General features: G+C 47.0%; 1 protein-coding gene across 1 annotated transcript in view; it reads right to left on the bottom strand.

The window, feature by feature from the left end:
• ALPK2 (alpha kinase 2) overlaps positions 1–14,261 on the bottom strand; it is a 29,240-nt gene extending 14,979 nt beyond the window's left edge. The window contains exons 1-4 of the mRNA XM_062018866.1: positions 14,194–14,261; positions 12,966–13,680; positions 11,537–11,604; positions 1,021–1,523 (exon numbers count right to left, since the gene is read on the bottom strand). Of these exons, the coding sequence (XP_061874850.1) occupies positions 1,021–1,523; positions 11,537–11,604; positions 12,966–13,680; positions 14,194–14,261 (1,354 nt within the window). The remainder of the gene's footprint in view (positions 1–1,020; positions 1,524–11,536; positions 11,605–12,965; positions 13,681–14,193) is intronic.
• Between the last annotated feature and the right edge of the window lie 4,333 nt (positions 14,262–18,594).

Below are 18,594 nucleotides of genomic sequence, written 5' to 3' on the forward strand. Positions count from 1 at the left end.
ATTTCCCAGTAACTGCAGTTTGCTTGCTCTGCTCTGAAGGAACGCGTCTCTCCTCCCACACGTTGGATTCTCCAGCAAAGGCCACATCTTTGATCAGAGAAGAGTCTGGGGTTAGAAAAATGTGACTGGAAAAGCAGAACTCTCACCAGACTGTAATTAGAATCCCTGTAGACCTTCATAGTTGAGTCGCTTCCCTTTAGTCACTGCTAAGCCTTGTTTTGATCTATTAAGTTCTTTTATGAAGTGAACGTGAAACGTGGTGCCAAAATGCAAAGATTGGACCTCGGTCCTTGCAAAGTATCCATGGAAACCACAAATACCCCATCTGTCCAGCTCTTACACGACTGCTACTCCTGTCTGCATTTTGCTTTACCTGTTGGCAGCCTCCTAGGGACCCTGACAAACAGCCCAAGTTTTGCTTCAATTACATGTTCTCTACGCCAGTTTAATATTGCTAATTTAACCATTTAGTCACTTGTGACCCATGGTGGTGAAAAGGCATGCAGGACCAGCCATCAGTCATCAAACTGGACTGCAAAACATCACACTTACCAGTGGCACCCCACAAATGACAATAATACTTGGCTAGTACTAAAACCATTTAGTAGCCAAGAGAGGGTAATTGCATCTGGGAGTGACGGTGTCGAAGCACAGCAGGGAGCACAGTCCCAGCTGTGGGAACATGACCACATGCAGGTTTGCAGTTGCTGAGTGGTGTGCAGTTATCTGGTACCACTGTGCACCACATCCCAGAAAATGAAAAAACAGGTTTCAAGCAGGTTTAAAAGTCCATAAATGTAACACATTTGCCAGCCAGGACCAGGATGTTAGCGAGGGTTCAGCTCTGTGGCACAGGCACGGCACAGGCTACTAAACTCACAGCAATTAAAGTCTGTGAGGGCAGGAGCCCTCTAGCTGACAGGGCTCGGAGCAAAGGCCTGCAGGTGTTTAATGAGCCCGAGTTTCATGCTGTAGCCAGAGCGATGGGGAAGACAGAAATGAACATCAGTGTGCTCTTACCTTTGCTGTCCTTCTTCAAAATTGTTTTCCTTTGCTCTCTTCTATCTTCTCTGTGAGTCAGGCCTGCCTCGCTCTTCACAGACTTCCTAACACAGCTGGGATCCTTGCTGACCTTCCCTCTCTCCTCCAGTCGTGGCTTTTTGGACACTGTTGCTGATGGTAATTTCTTCTTAGCTCCAGCAGTCAAATGCCCACTTGGTGCTGCATCTTGTTTACACTTCATGGGCTCAGGCTCAGCAACAGTTGGTGATGTCTGGTGGGATTTGGACCCTTCCTGATTCTTCAGCCTCCCTGTGTTGACTGGCATCAGATCATACGTGGCCACTGCTAAGGAGAAGGGCTGAGCTCTGCTACAGAGATGTTGCTCTTGGAAATTCTGGTTGTTCCCTGAACCAGCTTGTGACAAATTAACTAAGCCATTGACCTCACACTCTGATGTCATGACTTCTTCATCTTTACCACACTCGGTAGAATTAACTGAACGATTGACCTCACCAAGCTTGCTGGAAGAGATGGAGCCAGGACAGGGCTCCTTAGTGCTAACACCCACCAACTGTCTCTGAGCCTTGGAGCTACTTAAAGTGTGCAAAAGTGCCTTCACTCCAGCATCATCTGGGTCATTTTCAACAGCTGCTTGAATCTCCTGTTTATTTTCACATGAGGGTGCTCCCACCTTGTTTTCTTCAGGTACTCTACAGAACTGACCCTGCCACACTTGGCAGGTTCCCAGCACACCCAGACATTCATCCTCCTTGGCTGCAGTTTGTGTGGATCCTGTTTTCACGTGAGTCCCTGTGCCAGGACACCCCGTTGCTGATGCACTGGCAAGGAGGCCCTGTGACTGGCTCACAGGTGTGCAGAGTGCTAATGTCTCTGTTGCAGTTGGTTGCAGTACAACTAGCTGGTTACCACTCTCTCTGCAGCCCTCCTTTGCCAGGCGGTGGTACCCATTCTGAGCCTCTCCAGGCAGTTGGGCACTAACCAGTGTTACACTTCCAGGTGTACATGGCTGATTCTCTGAAGAATCTGTTTTTAACTCTTCCTCGGACTGGAAGGTGCTGTCAACAGAAAATACATGTTTTTGTGATGTCTTATGAGGGGAAACTGCAGCCTGACTCTCTGAAGCACGACTAACTCCCGAGTCACAGGAAGTTTCAGTCCTTTGTTCATCACCTATGCAAATATCTCTCTGTTCTTCTGTTTCATGGGATTCATATCTGGGCACTTCTACATAAGAATCCCTTAAAAGTGGATCCCCAGAAGAGGGAGTGAGCGCCACTTGTTGGGTTTTTACATCTGTCAGTTGGTCTACATTTTGGGGTAGATTCTCACATGCCACAGTTTTGGGAGTCTTAATTAAACACGGCAATTGCTTTAGGTATCCAGATTTCTGTGCATTAGAAACAACCTGAAAATCTTGACAGCCATCATTGTTTGAAAGATGATAACTGTCAGAAGTATGGTCATTTCCCATGCCCCAGGCTAAGCTGTTTCCTTTTTCATGCCAATCATCTCCATAGCCTTTATGTATGGTGTTAACACCAGAGTGATTTTCACAGGTAAACTGGTTGATATTTTCACTGGGGAAAACCTCTTTGTCTTCAGGGAAACAAGCCAGTTCTTCTCTAAAACGACAGCCTTGATCAGCTACAGACTCATTTATCAAGGATAGGTTGTGCTCAGTATGAAGTAATTGCCCACTTGTCCTGTGTGACTCATCCACCCTGTAAGCTGGGTTTTCCTCCTCACATGCCCAATCACCACCCTGAGCATTCTTTAACCTTTGAGGAGAACCAGCACGGTGTGTTTGGGAAGCCTTAGCGGTGGCAAGCTTTCCCTCCCAAGCAGCAGTCGTTTGAGTGGATCCATTACTGTCAGTTAAGGTCTGAATTGGCTCGTGCTCCAAGCACTCCCCTGTGTTTAAGATGACACCATTTGCTGCAACACAAACGGATGGCGTTTCCGGTTCATTTCCAGTGCTGGAATCCAGACACATACCATCTGTTTCTGCCACTTGTGCAAGACAAATGTTTCCTATGGATGCACTGTTACATGCTTCATCTGTTTTAAGCAGGGTATTAGGAACATCAGAATCTCCTTTCTCTGCTCTTTGTCTGCTAGCTGGCTGTGTAACACGTTCCTGCTCTTCTGTCCCACTTGTTGGCAACGGATGATCAGAACTGGTCTCCTGTGCAATGTCCAGCTCTCTGGCTTTGATTTCTGTTGGCCTAATTTCTAAACTTGTGATCCCCAGGTTTTCAAATGGGATTCGATCGTCTGAGTCATCTTCATGAAGAAGTTTCCACAGCTTGTCATGCACTGCAGATACATCAGCAGCTCCTTTGCACCCAGGTTCTCCAGCCCCCGGCGTTGACCTGGGATCAGCTTCAAACAGAGATTCGTCACTTGACAGACTGCAGAGGATGTATGTGTTGTTGCTATCATGTGAGTGAAAACTGTACCTGTGGCCCCCCTCCTTTGGCTCATGACACAGCTTTGCAGAAGACAGAACAGCACATAAACACTCCCGTTTATCAGGAACAGGGTCTGTTTCCCGTGAAGCAAAAGGCGAAACATCGTTCTTCGGTGTGTTGGTATCACTGGTAACGTTAATTCCTTGTTCACAGAAGACTTGTTGGTGACAACCTTCCCTCTTGTCACAGGCAGCACGGTGTTGGGAATGGGTCTGCAAATCTGCATTTTTTGCTGGTAATATCTTTTCAGCACAGAGCATTTCTGAGGCAGGATGAATGGCTCCTGCACTCTCACAAGTCATGAGGGTGCCTTCCTTCCCTATTTCGGGCTCCATACGCAGTCTCTCACAACCCTGTGTCAAGGCTTTACGACTGTCACCTGGATTCTACAAAGAAGAAAAAAGATGAACACAGTTAAACACCAGAACTGCTGCTTGACACAGGCCTGAACTAGAGCCTTGGCTTGAAATGTACCTAAATTATTTAATTATCTTTCTCAGAAAAACACTTGTCATCAGTCAAGCTCCTGACTCATCATCCTCACAGACCGAAAGGAAACACCTGGGTCTCAGCAGCCCCGAATCCGGGTGAGTTTCGGACCTGGATCCAAACACTGAGAAACAAAAAGTTTATCAAGATGAAGGTAACGGCTGACACAGCCCACCTAGAGAAAAAACAAAGCAAAACAAAATGAAACCATAACACCTGAGCCTTCTGCTGACGGTCAGAGTGCTCCACACTGCATCCAACCTGCCGAGCTTCTGGAACTGCACCGACTAGTGTTTTGGAAGCTTGCCTTCCCCTTTGCTGCCATCACAGGCATTATTTGTATCAAGTTTTGCACACGTGCTTTCTTAATATGTGGATGCACCCCACACTTGCCATGCTGTGTACTTTGGAACAAGACTCCTACCAGGAAACAAACAGCTCTGGGTCACTCCTGAGCCCTGGAGGTGACCAGTCCCACAGGAGTGCCAGAGATCATCCCAGATCTTGCCTCTGTCCAAGTGGTAATGAATAATGAGGGCACTGGAGCATCTTTCCTGTGAGGAAAGGTTGCAGGACCTGGGGCTGTTTAGTCTGGAGAAGATTTCAGAGGGGATCTCATGAACAATTACAAGTATTTAAAAGGTGTGTGTCAAGAGGATGAGGCAGCACTTTATTTCTGCAGTGCCCAGCAACAGGACAAGGGGTGATGGGATGAAGCTGGAACACAACCAGTTCCATTCAAACATCAGGACAAACTGTTTGAGTGTTTGAGTGAGGGAGCCCTGGCCCAGGCTGCCCAGGGAGGGTGTGGAGGCTCCTTCCTTGTGGGTTTTCAAGACCCACCTGGACACGTTCCTGTGTGACCTGATCTAGGTGGGAGCTGCTTTGGCAGGGGGTTGGACTGGGTGATCTCTAAAGGTCCCTTCCAAGCCCCACCACTGTGTGATTCTATGAATGTAAGACATGTTAAGCCCTCCTCTGGGAAGGAGATGTGCAGCCTGAGGTGTGCTGCTGGGAAAACTGGACCAGAAAGAAAAATCCATATTCTTTATGAAGAAAAAATCCATTCCTCAATCAAACTAAGCTTAACTGAACCCAATTTATGGAAGAAGCGCAGCCTTTATTAAAGAGAACTGGCTGACATTTGGGCTTGCGTGGGATGAAGTGCTGCCGCCTGACTGGCACACAGCATCTGTTAAGTGCTCACCATTACCCTCACAACCAGGCTTTCACTCTTAAGTTCTTGCTCCAGATCCCCTACCAAGCTTTTGTTCTCTGGGATTTTCTCTAGTCCTCTTCAGCACCAGATCAGTTCCACAGAGGGAGTGAGCACGTTTCACCCACAGCAAACCACAGATGCAGAAGCCCACCAGTTTACTAGACAAAAATGCATTGTTTCCAAAACAAGTTGTGCTTTACGCTTTCTGTTACTGTTCACGCACCAGAACAGTCTGTAAGAGCAGGGAGCAACTTAGCAGTCAACCTTGGACAAAATACTTACTTTCAAATAGCCATTAATAGGATAAGACAACATGAACCTCATCAATTAGCTTGTACGTTTGACCATGTATCTTTCTAGTGACTGCCTGAAGCTTTGCCTCTACCTCCAGAAGAAACAACGAACCCTAAAACCCATCAGATTGCATCTAAAAACCAGCGATATTTGTTGACAGTTTTTGGTTTTAGCTTTTATCCAGCCACAAACTCAACTTCACAACTGTTTGGGGTTGTTTGTTGTTTGGGCTTTCTTCCACCCACCCTTATTAGTTAACTTGTAATGATGTGCTGGATGGCTGAAATTAACAACTGTGCTGCATAATGGGTGAGTTCTCTGGGTGACAGCAGAGCTGTAAATGTGTACTGAGTCCTGGCAGACACACAGCTCAGAGAAGCCATTCTGCAAAGAAGCCAGTGTTGCTATTTAGTGAAGGATGTGTAACACAGGACTTCCCAGGAGGTGCTGTGTGCTCAGGCAGAGGCAGGGGCTGCTCAGACACTAGGTTCTCAGGGTCCATAAGGTCATGGTAAAAGGATTACCGGCTGTAGCAAATATTGCTTTCCTTTTCTGCAAAAGCCACCCACTTCAGCTGCAACTCCTTTCATCCTTTGTTTCTCCATTCAGCTTGAGTAGGATGTGGAGCTGACTACGTGCTGTAGACAATGGGGAAGGAAGAGATACAGAAAATTGTTGTCAATGACTTTAACTGCTGTTCCCACCCCAAGCACCATCCACTTGCCACCACACTGTCTTCAAAACTCCTTGGCCAGGGCTTATTTACCCAGAAACCCTGAGCCTAGAGAAACCTCAGCTCCACAGCTGCATTCCCCTCTGATTCCCAGTGCCTTGGTCTCCTGCACAAGCCTGCTCTGCAGAAGATGCTGGTCTCTAGGTCTTTGAGTTTAGACACACACCTTCTCCCAGGTCAAGGGAGGATGTGAGCCTGGATGTGTCTCTACACTCAGTGCCAGTTCTCTTCTCAGTCATTTCTGATTCCTTCAGAATCCTTGTATCTGTCTAGTCTATGTGCCTGTCCATGTTGGCATTTGTCTCCAGGATTTACAGACACGCAGCACTGTAGGGTCTGGAGACTCATTTTGATGGCTGGAAAACAATACAATGACACAAGAGGGCTTGTAATGGGTTGCATTGTACAGGTGCAGTCAGCTTGCCTCCAGATGTTTCAAGTCACCAGGAACTGAGGAGCAGCACCCCATCTATGGCCTCAAGAGTTGCAGTAAAACTGATCACGCTGGGCTGCTCCATTTTCAGATTTGGAGATCTCCTACACAACCCAGTACACCATCCAACTTATGGCCAACACATTACATGTTTTGCTGTTTCTTTTACTGGATTTACTGCCATACCATGCCTGTAGAATCACAGAATCATTTCAACTGGAAGAGACCTTTAAGCTCATTGAGTCCAGCCTTTGCCCCAGTCCTATCAACCACCAGCCTATTTCCCTAAATGCTGAGTGACTATGGATGCTGAGTAACAATGGATGCTGAGTAACTGGATGCTGAGTAACTACACCAACTATGCATAAGCTGAAACCCAGGCTGGATCAAACATGTAATTCTTTGAAAGCCAAGCCCTGTCTCTGAAGCCATTGACTCTCTGGTGGCAATAAAGAGAGATCCACTGATGCTGTCTAGTTGCCTTGCACACTACCTCCCATTTTGGTATTTGCACTCAGCATCTCAAATTCACTCTCAGTGTTATGAGTTGTGGTAGACCCCATTTGGATGGAATGGCAGCTTCTCTGAAGTTAAAACAGATCCTCTCTGGATCTGCCTGGCTGTTAAGCTTGGCAGGCTGTGTGCTGTTCACTGACGAATTGACACGTATGCACAAACTCAGTAGGCATGTGTGAAGGCTATTTTGGTTCTCTTTACAAAATGTAGGGATATTTTACACATCAGTCTCTCATCTGACCACCTGAACCCCTTCTCTTAATAAAAGCAAGAAACCTCACAGTTTCTCACTACTTTTTAAGAGGAAGTAGTAACTCTCCCCTGTAAATAAAGTCTCCATGTTACCATCTACATCCCTCTGTAGAAATGGAGTATAACAAACTACCCCTAGAAAACAGATAGAAAGTGTATCACTGCCTCTGGATCAGAGCTCCCTCAAATTCACCATGTCTGGAACTGCTTTTAGTTTACACTGTTCTCCAGCAGTAGCTTAGGAAGTCATTCTATTTCCCTCTTCTGTGCAATGCCACTGAAATTCCTCTTTACTAAAATAACACTCTGCTTTAAATGGCACACCTGCCTCAGATTAGCTAAAACAACTCAATACCTGCAGTTATTTAAACTGCTTTACACTGGTAAAAGAGAAGACATGAGCTGTATTGTATCCTGTATGTGCTCTGTGACAGGCACACTCTCTGAGCATCCTGCTACTCCTGCTGAAGAGACCAAGGAAGAGAAAGAAATGTAAGAGCAACAGCATTTCAAAGGAGCAAAAGTGAGTTCTCTGCCTCTGACAAGAGAGGATAAGCTGACCATGCACAGCTGTCAAGAGTCTGTGCTCAGAATGTAAAAATTTTCCAACTGATGGGTTTTTTGTGTGTCTCTCCCAGGAAAGCCTGGAGCCAGCAGGGCTGGTATCACAGCCTGTGTGAGCTATAGTTACTCACACTGAGAACCCTCTGCCTGCTCCAATGCAGACGTCCTGCCGCTCAACACACCACTCCCTGGGAACACTCAGTTCTCATCTCAGCCAGACTCATGGAATCACAGAATGGTGGGGTTGGAAGGGACCTTTAGAGATCATCCAGTCCAATCCCCCTGCAGAAGCAGGTTCACCTAGACCAGGTCACACAGGAACGTGTCCAGGCGACTCAGAGCAAAAGCCTAAGACAAGACCACATTTTGAAGTGATTGCACCAAGCACTCTACCCTGTTAGAGCAGCAGCTTCTCAAACCCTCCTGTTGGATATGTGGCACGTAGTATGAATGTAACACTCATAAACAAAGCTTGCTCACCTCTTGATGGAGGCATACACTTCACCCAAGGATTAATGACATATTTTACAGATTGCAAAACTTTCCAATGAGGTGAAAAGCTCTGAGAAAGGAGAGACTTAATTTCTAATAACATTCAAAGTTGGAGATTTGGATTCCATCTTCCTCTGCCAGAAGAGGCGATTTAGTGCTTTTTTAAAGTTCCAGCAAAAGAACTGTGAGTGGTGGCACATTGCCCCAAGAGGGAGCAAGAAAATTGACTGAGTTTTGAGCTCAGATAACCCGAAAACCTTCTTTTATTCCTGTAACTATTCATTTAAATGAGACAAGAGGCAGAGGTGTACTTTAAAAACATTTGAATAAGGACTGAAACACGTATAAGCGGGTTGAAAGTGCAGTGCTGGGCATGTGAGGTGACTGTTATTCTTTGTTATTTCAGAACAGAAATCCTCACCTGTGCTGTATTCAAAGCCAGTCATTAAATGAGTTCTAATCCAATAGCTGTTCACTGGCCTATGCAAAACCACTTGCTGGGTTTCAATCTTATTCCTCATGGGAAGAGTTAACTTGTGGTGACTGTTCTGACACCCTTCCCAACAGTTTCTTTTCGTTCTTCCTTTTTGCATAACTCAGCTCCTTCCTCTCCTCTCCTCTCCTCTCCTCTCCTCTCCTCTCCTCTCCTCTCCTCTCCTCTCCTCTCCTCTCCTCTCACCTTTCCACTTCACACCTTTCTGCAGATTGCTGCCATCACACTCCATCTTCCTCATGACAGTTGTAGTGGGTCTGGGATGGTAGTGATTTTCCACAGCAGCTCCTGCAGTGCTGTGCTTACTGTTGATATCAATGTTATAACTAACGCTCGCACAGCATCAGGGCTGTCCCTCCAGCATTCCTTCCCCCACCTTCACCAATAGCTGTGAGTGGGCATGATCTTGGCACGGGCCATGGCCAGGACAGCTGACCCAGGCTGACCAAGGAGATATTCCATACCCTATGACATCAGCTCAGTAATATAAACTGGGGGAGAGGAGCAGGAAGGGGAGGCGAGATTCATTTCTGGCCTTCCCAAAGCAACCGCTACGCGTACCGCAGCCCTGCTTCTCGGGAGGTGGCCGGACATCGCTGCTGATGGGAAGTGGAGAGGAACAGCTTTATCTGCTTCTGCTTTGCTTCCCGCGCGCGGGGCTTTGCTGCTTCTTTATTAAACTGCTTTTATCTCAACCCACGAGACTCCCATCTTATTTCCTCCCCTTCCCTGGCTTGCTGAGGAGGTGGGGGATAAAGCGCTGTGGTGGGCACCTGGCATCCAGCCAGGCTCAAACTACCACAACAGTGTTGCCCTTCAGTGTGAAGGACCAGAACCTGCACTTCCATACTGACTGCAGAGCAGGAAGCTCCAAACTCCAGTGTCCCAGCAATGAGATGTGCTAAATGACTATCCTCCACTCCCCATAACAGCTTCCAGGACGTCACCCACCACGGCAGACAGCTGCCATCTCAACACATCAAACAGGGCCAGCAGCCCAACAGACAAAGAGCATCACTGGCCTCTGCAATCCTTGTAATCCCAGCTATCCTGGAATCGAACAAAGCAGAGGCAAAACACTTTTTATGCCCAACCAGAGTACCCAGTTACTCGGGAGCCCTGTGTCAGCTCTGCTTCTCTCCTTGCTGTACAATAACATTTAAAATTACCGATGTATGAAGTAAACTTACACCAGGGAGGTCCAGCCAAGAATCTCCCAAATCTGCTGAGAACAGACTGTTCTGACATGAACAAAACAAAAGTAAGGGCAGCATGAACAGTGGATCTAACCTGCAGGAAGGAAATGCTCTAGAAACATACAAAACCCACATGCCATTCGTCCTGGGGCAATGGCATAACCGTTCAGTCTTTTGCTTATGGCCTGGAATCCATCAGAACCTGCCAGCCCCACCAGGACTTCGCCAGCAGCGCTGGCATTCAGCAGGCCATGGACATGGGCTCTGTAATCCACAAGTGACACCAGTACCTTGTGCTGAAGGTGTTGGCTGAACACTAAACAGAGACTGGCTCTTGAATGCCACACAAAGCCTCCTGGCTCTCCATACAGTATGTAACATCATACGGCTGGCACAGTTGGCTTTTAGGACCTATTATTAATTAAGGTGCTTTGAAGCATTAAATAAATAAAGAATTTCTCCTCAGGCTAGACCATGAGGTCTAAGCAGAGTCAGGAGCCCTCCAGCTTGACTACCTAAAGGAAGAAGTCACCCAGAACAGCAGGCGCTGCAAAAGCTCTTCCAGTTAGAGGATACTTGGCACAAAGATGAACTGTAAATCCTCAGGTAATTAGTGCTGTGGTTCTGTGGCTCCTGTGTACCTCTCAGCAGGCTTGATTCACCACATGGGGAGGAAAACAACAACGCTCTTCAAAAGCGGTCAGTCGTGGCTTTTGCTGAGTTCCTCACCTGGCCCCTGGCAGTGGTGTTTCCAGTGCTGGGCTCCAGCTAACACCAGCGTGCCCTTCTACTTAACCTGTGTGCAGCAATAGGAGGTGACTCTTGCTTGCCTTTCTTAGGTTACACAAGCAGATTGCTGAGGAGTTTCTGGCTTACTATATGGGAGCTGTGAGGAGCTGCCCACATTTTTCTTTTGCTATGGCGTGCTTTCCACATGAGATGCTTTTGTTTAGCTCATTTTCAAGCCCATATAACTTTGTGCTTAGATCTTAATTTCACCTTCATTCACACGTGCTCAAAACCAGGGGTTTGGTTTGTGCTTACCTCTAGACTTTCCATGTACACTGATACTTCTTCCCTACTTAGTTTTTATCTAAGGTAAAGTTCCTGGACACACAAACATGAGAGATATGTACCGCTTACAGGCAGTGAGAGTCTAACCAGACAAAGTGAAATTTGGCCATGGCACTTGCAGCAACATAACAGCTGCAATTTGCAAAGAGGATTTAAATTCTTTGAGGATTTAAGTTATTGCACTGCACTTGGAAAAAACAATGAAACAGTGCCTCTTGCAAACCATGGCAGCACAGGCTGTCAGTGAATCCCCAGCCCACTCATTTCAGTAGGAGGGTATTCCCCACCATAAGAACACGATGTGCTGCCAAAGTGTGGTTGAAATTTTATGTACTGCAAAACTAGAGAAAGCTAGAGATGTTTTTCAGGCAAAGGAATGCAGTGATTTTTGGCTGCTTAGGACACCCCAGTTGTGAGATTAAAATCAGTCTGCTGCCCAGAACTGGGAGATAGTTTTTGTCTAAATAATACCGATGAAGAAAAGCATGTGGAACTGGAAAAAGCCTGTGTTTACTTGTCACAAATGGGGTATTTTCCTGTGCAATTAGCTACTCACCTACAAATCAGTAAAGTCAGTAACAAGATTATTCATTATTTAATACTCAAACATATGCATTTATGTATATTGAGTCTTTACAATGTGAAACAAAAAGTATGATCTGATTCTCCCACTTACAAAGGCTGGTAGGGAGTCACGTCAGTCTGTACAGACACTGATTTCCCCAGCTGCTTTCCCACTGACAGCACAGAAGTACAAGCACACGGAGAGCACTGCTTTGGGGTTTTTCACTGGTTTTTTAGGTTCCAAAGGGAGCATCTACCTCTTTCATTGTCTTCTTTTCAAAAAACAAAGCTCTGTTCACTTCTGTAAAGTGAATTCTCTGGATTAAATTCCCCTCCTCATTACAAATTGAAAGCAAACCCCTGTTGATTTGGTTTAGCTTTCCAGTCCCATAGGCAGATGACAGTTTTGTTTTTTGCATATAAACTGAAAAGAAAGTAAATCAAAACATTCTCTGCTCACAATAGGCATTTGGGAAACTTGGAAAGAAGCATTACATTGATGAGACCTGTGCAATAGCCTACATATCGGGTTTCCCTATCCAGCTGTCCAGAGTCCCATTAGTGCCTCTTACTGTTATCAGTCTCACGCTATAATTAGAACAGCTTATGGTTTATTTGGGCCTTTTTCAAAACCAGATTTCCTTCCCAGCCGTAGCTGTCATTCAGAAGTACATTAATAGTATCTTCCAAAGCAACTTAAATTTTACACTACTTTGAGACAAACAGGAATAAAATGCATTTAAACCAGCAGAGCAGCTCTTTCTGTTCAATGACAGTCACCGTACTTACCCTGGGCGAGACGTTCTCAGCTGGCATCTGATTTTGCTCAGGTAGGCCCCAAGTCTTGTTCTTTTCCCAATGACAGTCTTTATCTGCCTCTTCTGTATGACACAGACCAGCTTGCCCTTGTGAGCTTTCTGTCTCCTCGGGGATTTGAGCTGAAATGACACCTTCCTGACTGGGAAACAGAGCAGTGGATTCCCTAACCTCTGCTGCAGTCTGAAAAGATTGTCCTATATTACTCACGTATCTGCAAAGCTCTTTAGGGTTTAACAACTTTAAAAGGTTTCTTCTTAGACTTTCTGTTAAGGTACAGACAGCATGCCTTGTGCTTTCCTCCGGCAGATTCCTTTCCCCCTCCTCTAGCAGCACCGAGCTTTCCCCCAGTGAGTGCTTGTCCGTAGTGTTTTCCGTCACCGTCTCTGAAGCCTGATTTGCCGAAGAAGCACCTATGCCAGGAGTAGAGGAGTCCACCTTGGCACGTGTGTTATCCTTGTTCTTTGATTTGTCAGTGGAGAAACCTGTAGCTGTGTGGCCACTTCCATTCTCTTCCTCCTCAGTTCCTGGATGGTCATTTTCGATGGCTGCAGACGCAACAGGCGCTTCATGCTTTTCTTTGTCTTTCACACTGTTACTTTTATCTCGGTGGTGTCCAACAGTGAGAGTCATCTCTGCCTGCAAAGTTGACTGGCTGTACATAGAGGGGTCTCTCCTTACATTTACTCCTTCGAATTTTGAGTGATGACCACAGAAGCCAATGGTGGTATCCATAGGCGTAGTGTTATCTGACACTTGGAGCAGACAAGGCATGTCACTGAGGAAGTAAGCACACCCATCACAATCCCTACTGAGCTTTAAATCATCTTCATCATCACTTTCTAATAAAAATTGCAGTTTCTTTTTCCACATTTCATTTTCATCTGCTGTCAGCACATCTGAACATTCAAAATACTCCAGGTCATCATCAGAAAAGTCATTGCTTACACTTCGAAATTCCTCTGCTTGAGCCCCCCAAATAGTGGCAGAACCTTCAGAATCACCTTTTGCAAAGCAGTTGTGATTTACTGAGGGAGTGCTTGCCTGTTCACTGAACAGGGTATTCATGGTTAGAGGTCTAGCAAGCCCAGTCGTTTTACATGCCTGGACATCGGCCAGAGACTGACTAGACACAGAGTCTTCCGTGTGAAGGCAACAGTTGTCAGTGTGAGATGTGATTATATTTGTAGGGCAGGAATGCACCTGTCTGCTGCAGCTCTTCTCTGCCTTTCCAGCAGTGACACTGACCATACTGTTACACTCAATTAGGTCATCATCATTCTCTGACAAGTCCCCGAGACAGGAAATATTTTCTGGGGTTTTAAATATATGTTCTAGGGGCATGTCTCCCATGTTAGGCGAGTGCCTGTGGCTCTTCTGAAACGGGGACAACAGTTCTGCTTTTCCGAGCTTCTCGAGCAGTAAGCCACTGATTTCTGAAGAGCCAGAATCTACTGAAATCAACCTTGGGCCACGATCATGGGGGTAGCTCTTGTGCTGTGCAAGTTCTTTCTTGTTCTGCTCATTTTACACTGAAGTCTCCCACATTGTCATTCAGGTGAGCAATGAATTTCGGGAAAGTTGTGGGTTTGTATCTGATTCCAGTGTAACACAACTTGAACAACAGGTCATTCTAGCCGCCAGATTGTTTCCAGGTGCCGTTCAGTAAAGTGCATACCCTGCTCTGCACACCTGCAAATAAAAGAAACCTGAAGTTTAAAATTACTTCTAAAAGTATTTTAGAAAAGATATTGTCTAAAAATTGATACAGAGTTGTAAGCATTGCCAAAAAAAAAGAACATATCTCTAAAAATCGAGATCAAACAACTGTTAACCCAGCTCTCCACGCAATGACACTTAATGGTAGCACCCTGAAACTGCATGGACTGATTTCTCCCACAAAAAACGTTCTTTACCATGCCTGAACAGAACACGTAGCAGCACAAAATAGGCTTCAGCACACATTGTTTTGGCACTTCTAAATGCAAATAATAATCTGCAGATAATGTAACTTCTCAGGTACACAGGGCTTCTACAGGTACCAAGTACCTGACAGCAGGAACTGACATCATAGAGACTTAAATTCCAAACTCTGATTGTAGAAACACCTGAAACAATCAGTCTGGATGGATTTAGCTGCTGGAGAGAGTTCAGCACAGGGACAGAGAGATGATGGAGTGGAGCATCTCCCTTGTGATGAAAGGCTGGGGGAGCTGGGGCTCTGCAGCTCAGAGAAGAGGAGCCTGAGGGGTGAGCTCATTCATCTGCCAAATCCATCAAGGGTGGGTGTGAGGAGGCTGGAGCCAGGCTGTGCTCCGTGATGGCCAATGATAGGACAAGGGGCAACAGGCACAAGCTGGAACAGAAGAGGTTCCAAAAGAACACAAGGACAAACTTGTTCCCTGTTGAGGTGAGGGAGCACTGGCAGGGGCTGCCCAGATGGGCTGTGGAGGCTCCTTCTCTGGAGACATTCAACCCCAGCTGGATGAGTCCCTGTGTGCCCTGCTCTAGGTGGTGCTGCTCTGGCAGGGGGGTTGCACTGGATGAGCTTTCCAGGTCCCTTCCAGCCCTTCAGATTCTGTGATTTCATAAGGACATTTCTGTTTAAACCAATTCTATTGCACTTTGGCTTGATGTTTGTAATTTCTGTGTTGAGAGAAGAAATGAGGCTGGCCAGCTTCAACTGCCTGTTCATATCAAGTCTTACTTTCCAATCTCTGTGTAGTAGCAAAATCACAGAGTCACAGAATGGTGGGCATTGGAAGGAACCTCTAAAGATGACCTAGGCATTGCAGAATTTACATAAATATAGATTGAAATACACCCAAAGGCTCCCATTAGCTGAATCCAAAGAAATCTGGAATCATCTCTCTTGTACAAAAACACTTGTTTCCCAAGCATTCCCAAATCTTAGGGGTTTAGATACTTGTGATGTTTTCTGTACACTGCTAGAGGAACTCTGGGCTACTCTTCACCACTGGGTACCCATATTAGTCTGAGCAGGACTCTTCCACCTTCCAGGGATCCACTCCACAGGGAAAGTGCTGCAGCAGAACAGACTTTGAAGTAAATCTGATCTCATGAAAGATGCCAGACTAAAAGCTTTGAGAAACAGAGACCTATTTTTACTCACAGAACTGACATGAAGAACAGCAGGAAAAAAACTTTCTTGCCATCCTGCTTATCTGATGAAGCTATTTAAAGACAGCTCATTCTCCTTTCCCTTCCCTCTGCTGCTCCCATCGTTTAACTAATGTCTCTCTCCTGTCTGCAAGATCACCCATCACTAGCAGCCTAGCACAGCAACCTTTCCCAACGCCCTTTCAAGCACTCCAGTGCCCCATCTGCTCTCTGCAAGGCTGCAATCAGAGCAGTCATTGAGCCTGTCAGCACTCAGCTTCATTTCACAGTCCACTGCAGACACTGATCAAAGTCAGTTGCTAAGAAAATATGTGGGAGCTAGATTAGAGTTAAATGGCTAAATAGCAAGGGGCTTGCATGGCTTGCTTGGCATCTGCCTCTCACATAAAGAGCATAAAGCAGAGAGGTGGATTTTCATTGCCTTCTGGTAAACCCTGCCACAGTCACCCTTTCATGGGCATTATCTGGGAGGTGAAAAGCAGGAGGAGAAGGGGGTTAAGAGGAAGGATACTAGACAGGACATTTAGGCTGACAAACACAGTTTGACTCCAAGCACAAACAGCAGTAGATGGGGCAACCAGACCAGCACCAGCTCCCAGCACACACATGTGTTGTACACACTCATGAATGCGCCTGCTGGGTACATGTGCTCAGCCTGACAGGTTGGGCTGTGAGCATGGAGCTGCCTCAGCCTGCCGTAAAGCTGCTGGCTTCAGCAGCCTGGGTCAGCATGGGGCCTCTGGAGTGCACAAAGCGATCAGGGCAGAGGGGAGGGGAGTTCAGTATTTTGATACGAGAAGTAAGAAGGGGGATTGAGAGGAGATGGTGAAAAGGCAGTAGAGAGGCAAGAGGTTTTGTAGATTTAGTCTTGGAATGAGTTAGCAAAGTCCCAGCATGTAAGTGCAGGCCAACAGGAAAGGATGGTTTGAAGCACAAGCCTGATGTGCCACTGTCACATTGTCAGCATGGTGGTGCAGCCAGGCAGTTGCCACAACGCACAGAAGATGATAAAGCTGCTTTACAGTACTGCAAGTCAGCCTGGTCACCGTGGCTTGGCTGGAGATGCTTTGCACCATGAGACTAAGCTGGGGAACCATGCCCTGCTGCGTACGGTGTTGCAAATGTACAGAGGTTTCCAGTTACTTTTCAGCAGGGTCTGTAGTGACACAAGGGGCACAAGGGGTAATGATTTTAAACTAAAAGAGGGAGATTCAGACAAGATATAAGTAAGAAATGTTTTATGATGACAGTGGTGAAATATTGGAAGAGGTTAATGAGAGAGGTGGTAGATGCTCCATCTCTGGACACGTTCCAGGGTCAGGTGGGACAGGACTCTGAGCAACCAGATCTAGTTGTGTTGATGCGCATGGCAAGGGGGTTAGACTATATGACTTTTTAATGTCTCTTTCAACTGAAACCACCGGATGATCCTACGATTGTCCACACAGGAGGTAGAGAGCAGGAAGCTGATGTGCGGGCTTCCTCAGACAAGGAAACTACAGGAAACTACACAGGAACTACTGACCCGGGAAACTCCAGGCTGGTCAATCTCACCTCCATCACTGGAGAAGCGATGGAACAACTCATCCTGAATGTTATCACTAAACATGTGAAGGATAAGATGGTTATCAAGGGGAGTCAACATGGCTTCACCAAGGGTAAACCCTGTTTGACCAACCTGATGCCTTCTATGAGTGCATAACCAGCTGGCTAGATGAGGGGAGAGCAGTGGATGTCATCTACCTTGACTTCAGCAAGGCTTTGGACACTGTCTCCCACAACATCCTCATCAGAAAGCTCAGGCAGCGTGGCTGGATGAGTGGAGGTGAGGTAGATGGAGAGCTGCTGAATGACAGAGCCCAGAGGGTGGGGATCAGTGGCACAGAATGGAGTTGGAGGCCTGTGGGCAGTGGAGTTCCACAGGGATGGGTTCTGGGGCCAGTCTGGTTCAACATCTTCATCAACCACCTGGGTGAGGGGACAGAGGGACCCTCAGCAAGTTCCCTGCTGGCACCAAACTGGGAGCACTGGCTGATGCACCAGAGGCTGTGCTGCCAGTCAGTGAGAGCTGGGCAGGCTGAGAGTTGGGCACAGAGGAACCTGCTGAGGTTCAACAAGGACAAGGGCAGAGTCCTGCAGCTGGGGAGGAACAACCCCCTGCCCCAGGCCAGGCTGGGGGTGACCTGCTGGAGAGCAGCTCTGCAGAGACAGACCTGGCAGTGCTGGCTGATAATAAACTGCCCATGAGCAGCAACGTACCCTCGTGGGCAAGGAGCCAATGGCAGCCTGGGGGCATCCAGCAGAGTGTGGGCAGCAGGGCCAGGGAGGTTGTGCTCCCCCTCTGCTCTGCCACATCTGCTGAGGCCTCATCTGGAGTCCTGTGTCCAGTTGTGGGCTCCCCAGCTGCAGAGGGACAGGGAACTGCTGCAGAGAGGCCAGTGCAGGGCCAGCAAGATGCTCAGGGCACTGGAGCATCTTCCTTGTGAGGAAAGGCTGCGGGACCTGGGGCTGTTTAGTCTGGAGGAGACTGAGGAGGAATCTCATTAAGGTTTGCAAGTATTTAAAAGTTGTTTGTCAAGTGGATGGGGCAGCACTTTATTTCTGTCGTGTCCAGTGACAGGACAAGGGGTGATGGGATGAAGCTGGAACACAAACAGTTCCATTGAAACATCAGGACAAACTGTTTGAGTGTTTGAGTGAGGGAGCCCTGGCCCAGGCTGCCCAGGGAGGGTGTGGAGGCTCCTTCTCAGGAGGTCCTCAAGATCCACCTGGACACGTTCCTGTGTGACCTGATCTAGGTGACCCTGCTTCTGCAGGGGGGTTG

Source organism: Colius striatus, chromosome Z, assembly GCF_028858725.1.
Source record: "Colius striatus isolate bColStr4 chromosome Z, bColStr4.1.hap1, whole genome shotgun sequence".
NCBI lineage: Eukaryota > Metazoa > Chordata > Aves > Coliiformes > Coliidae > Colius > Colius striatus.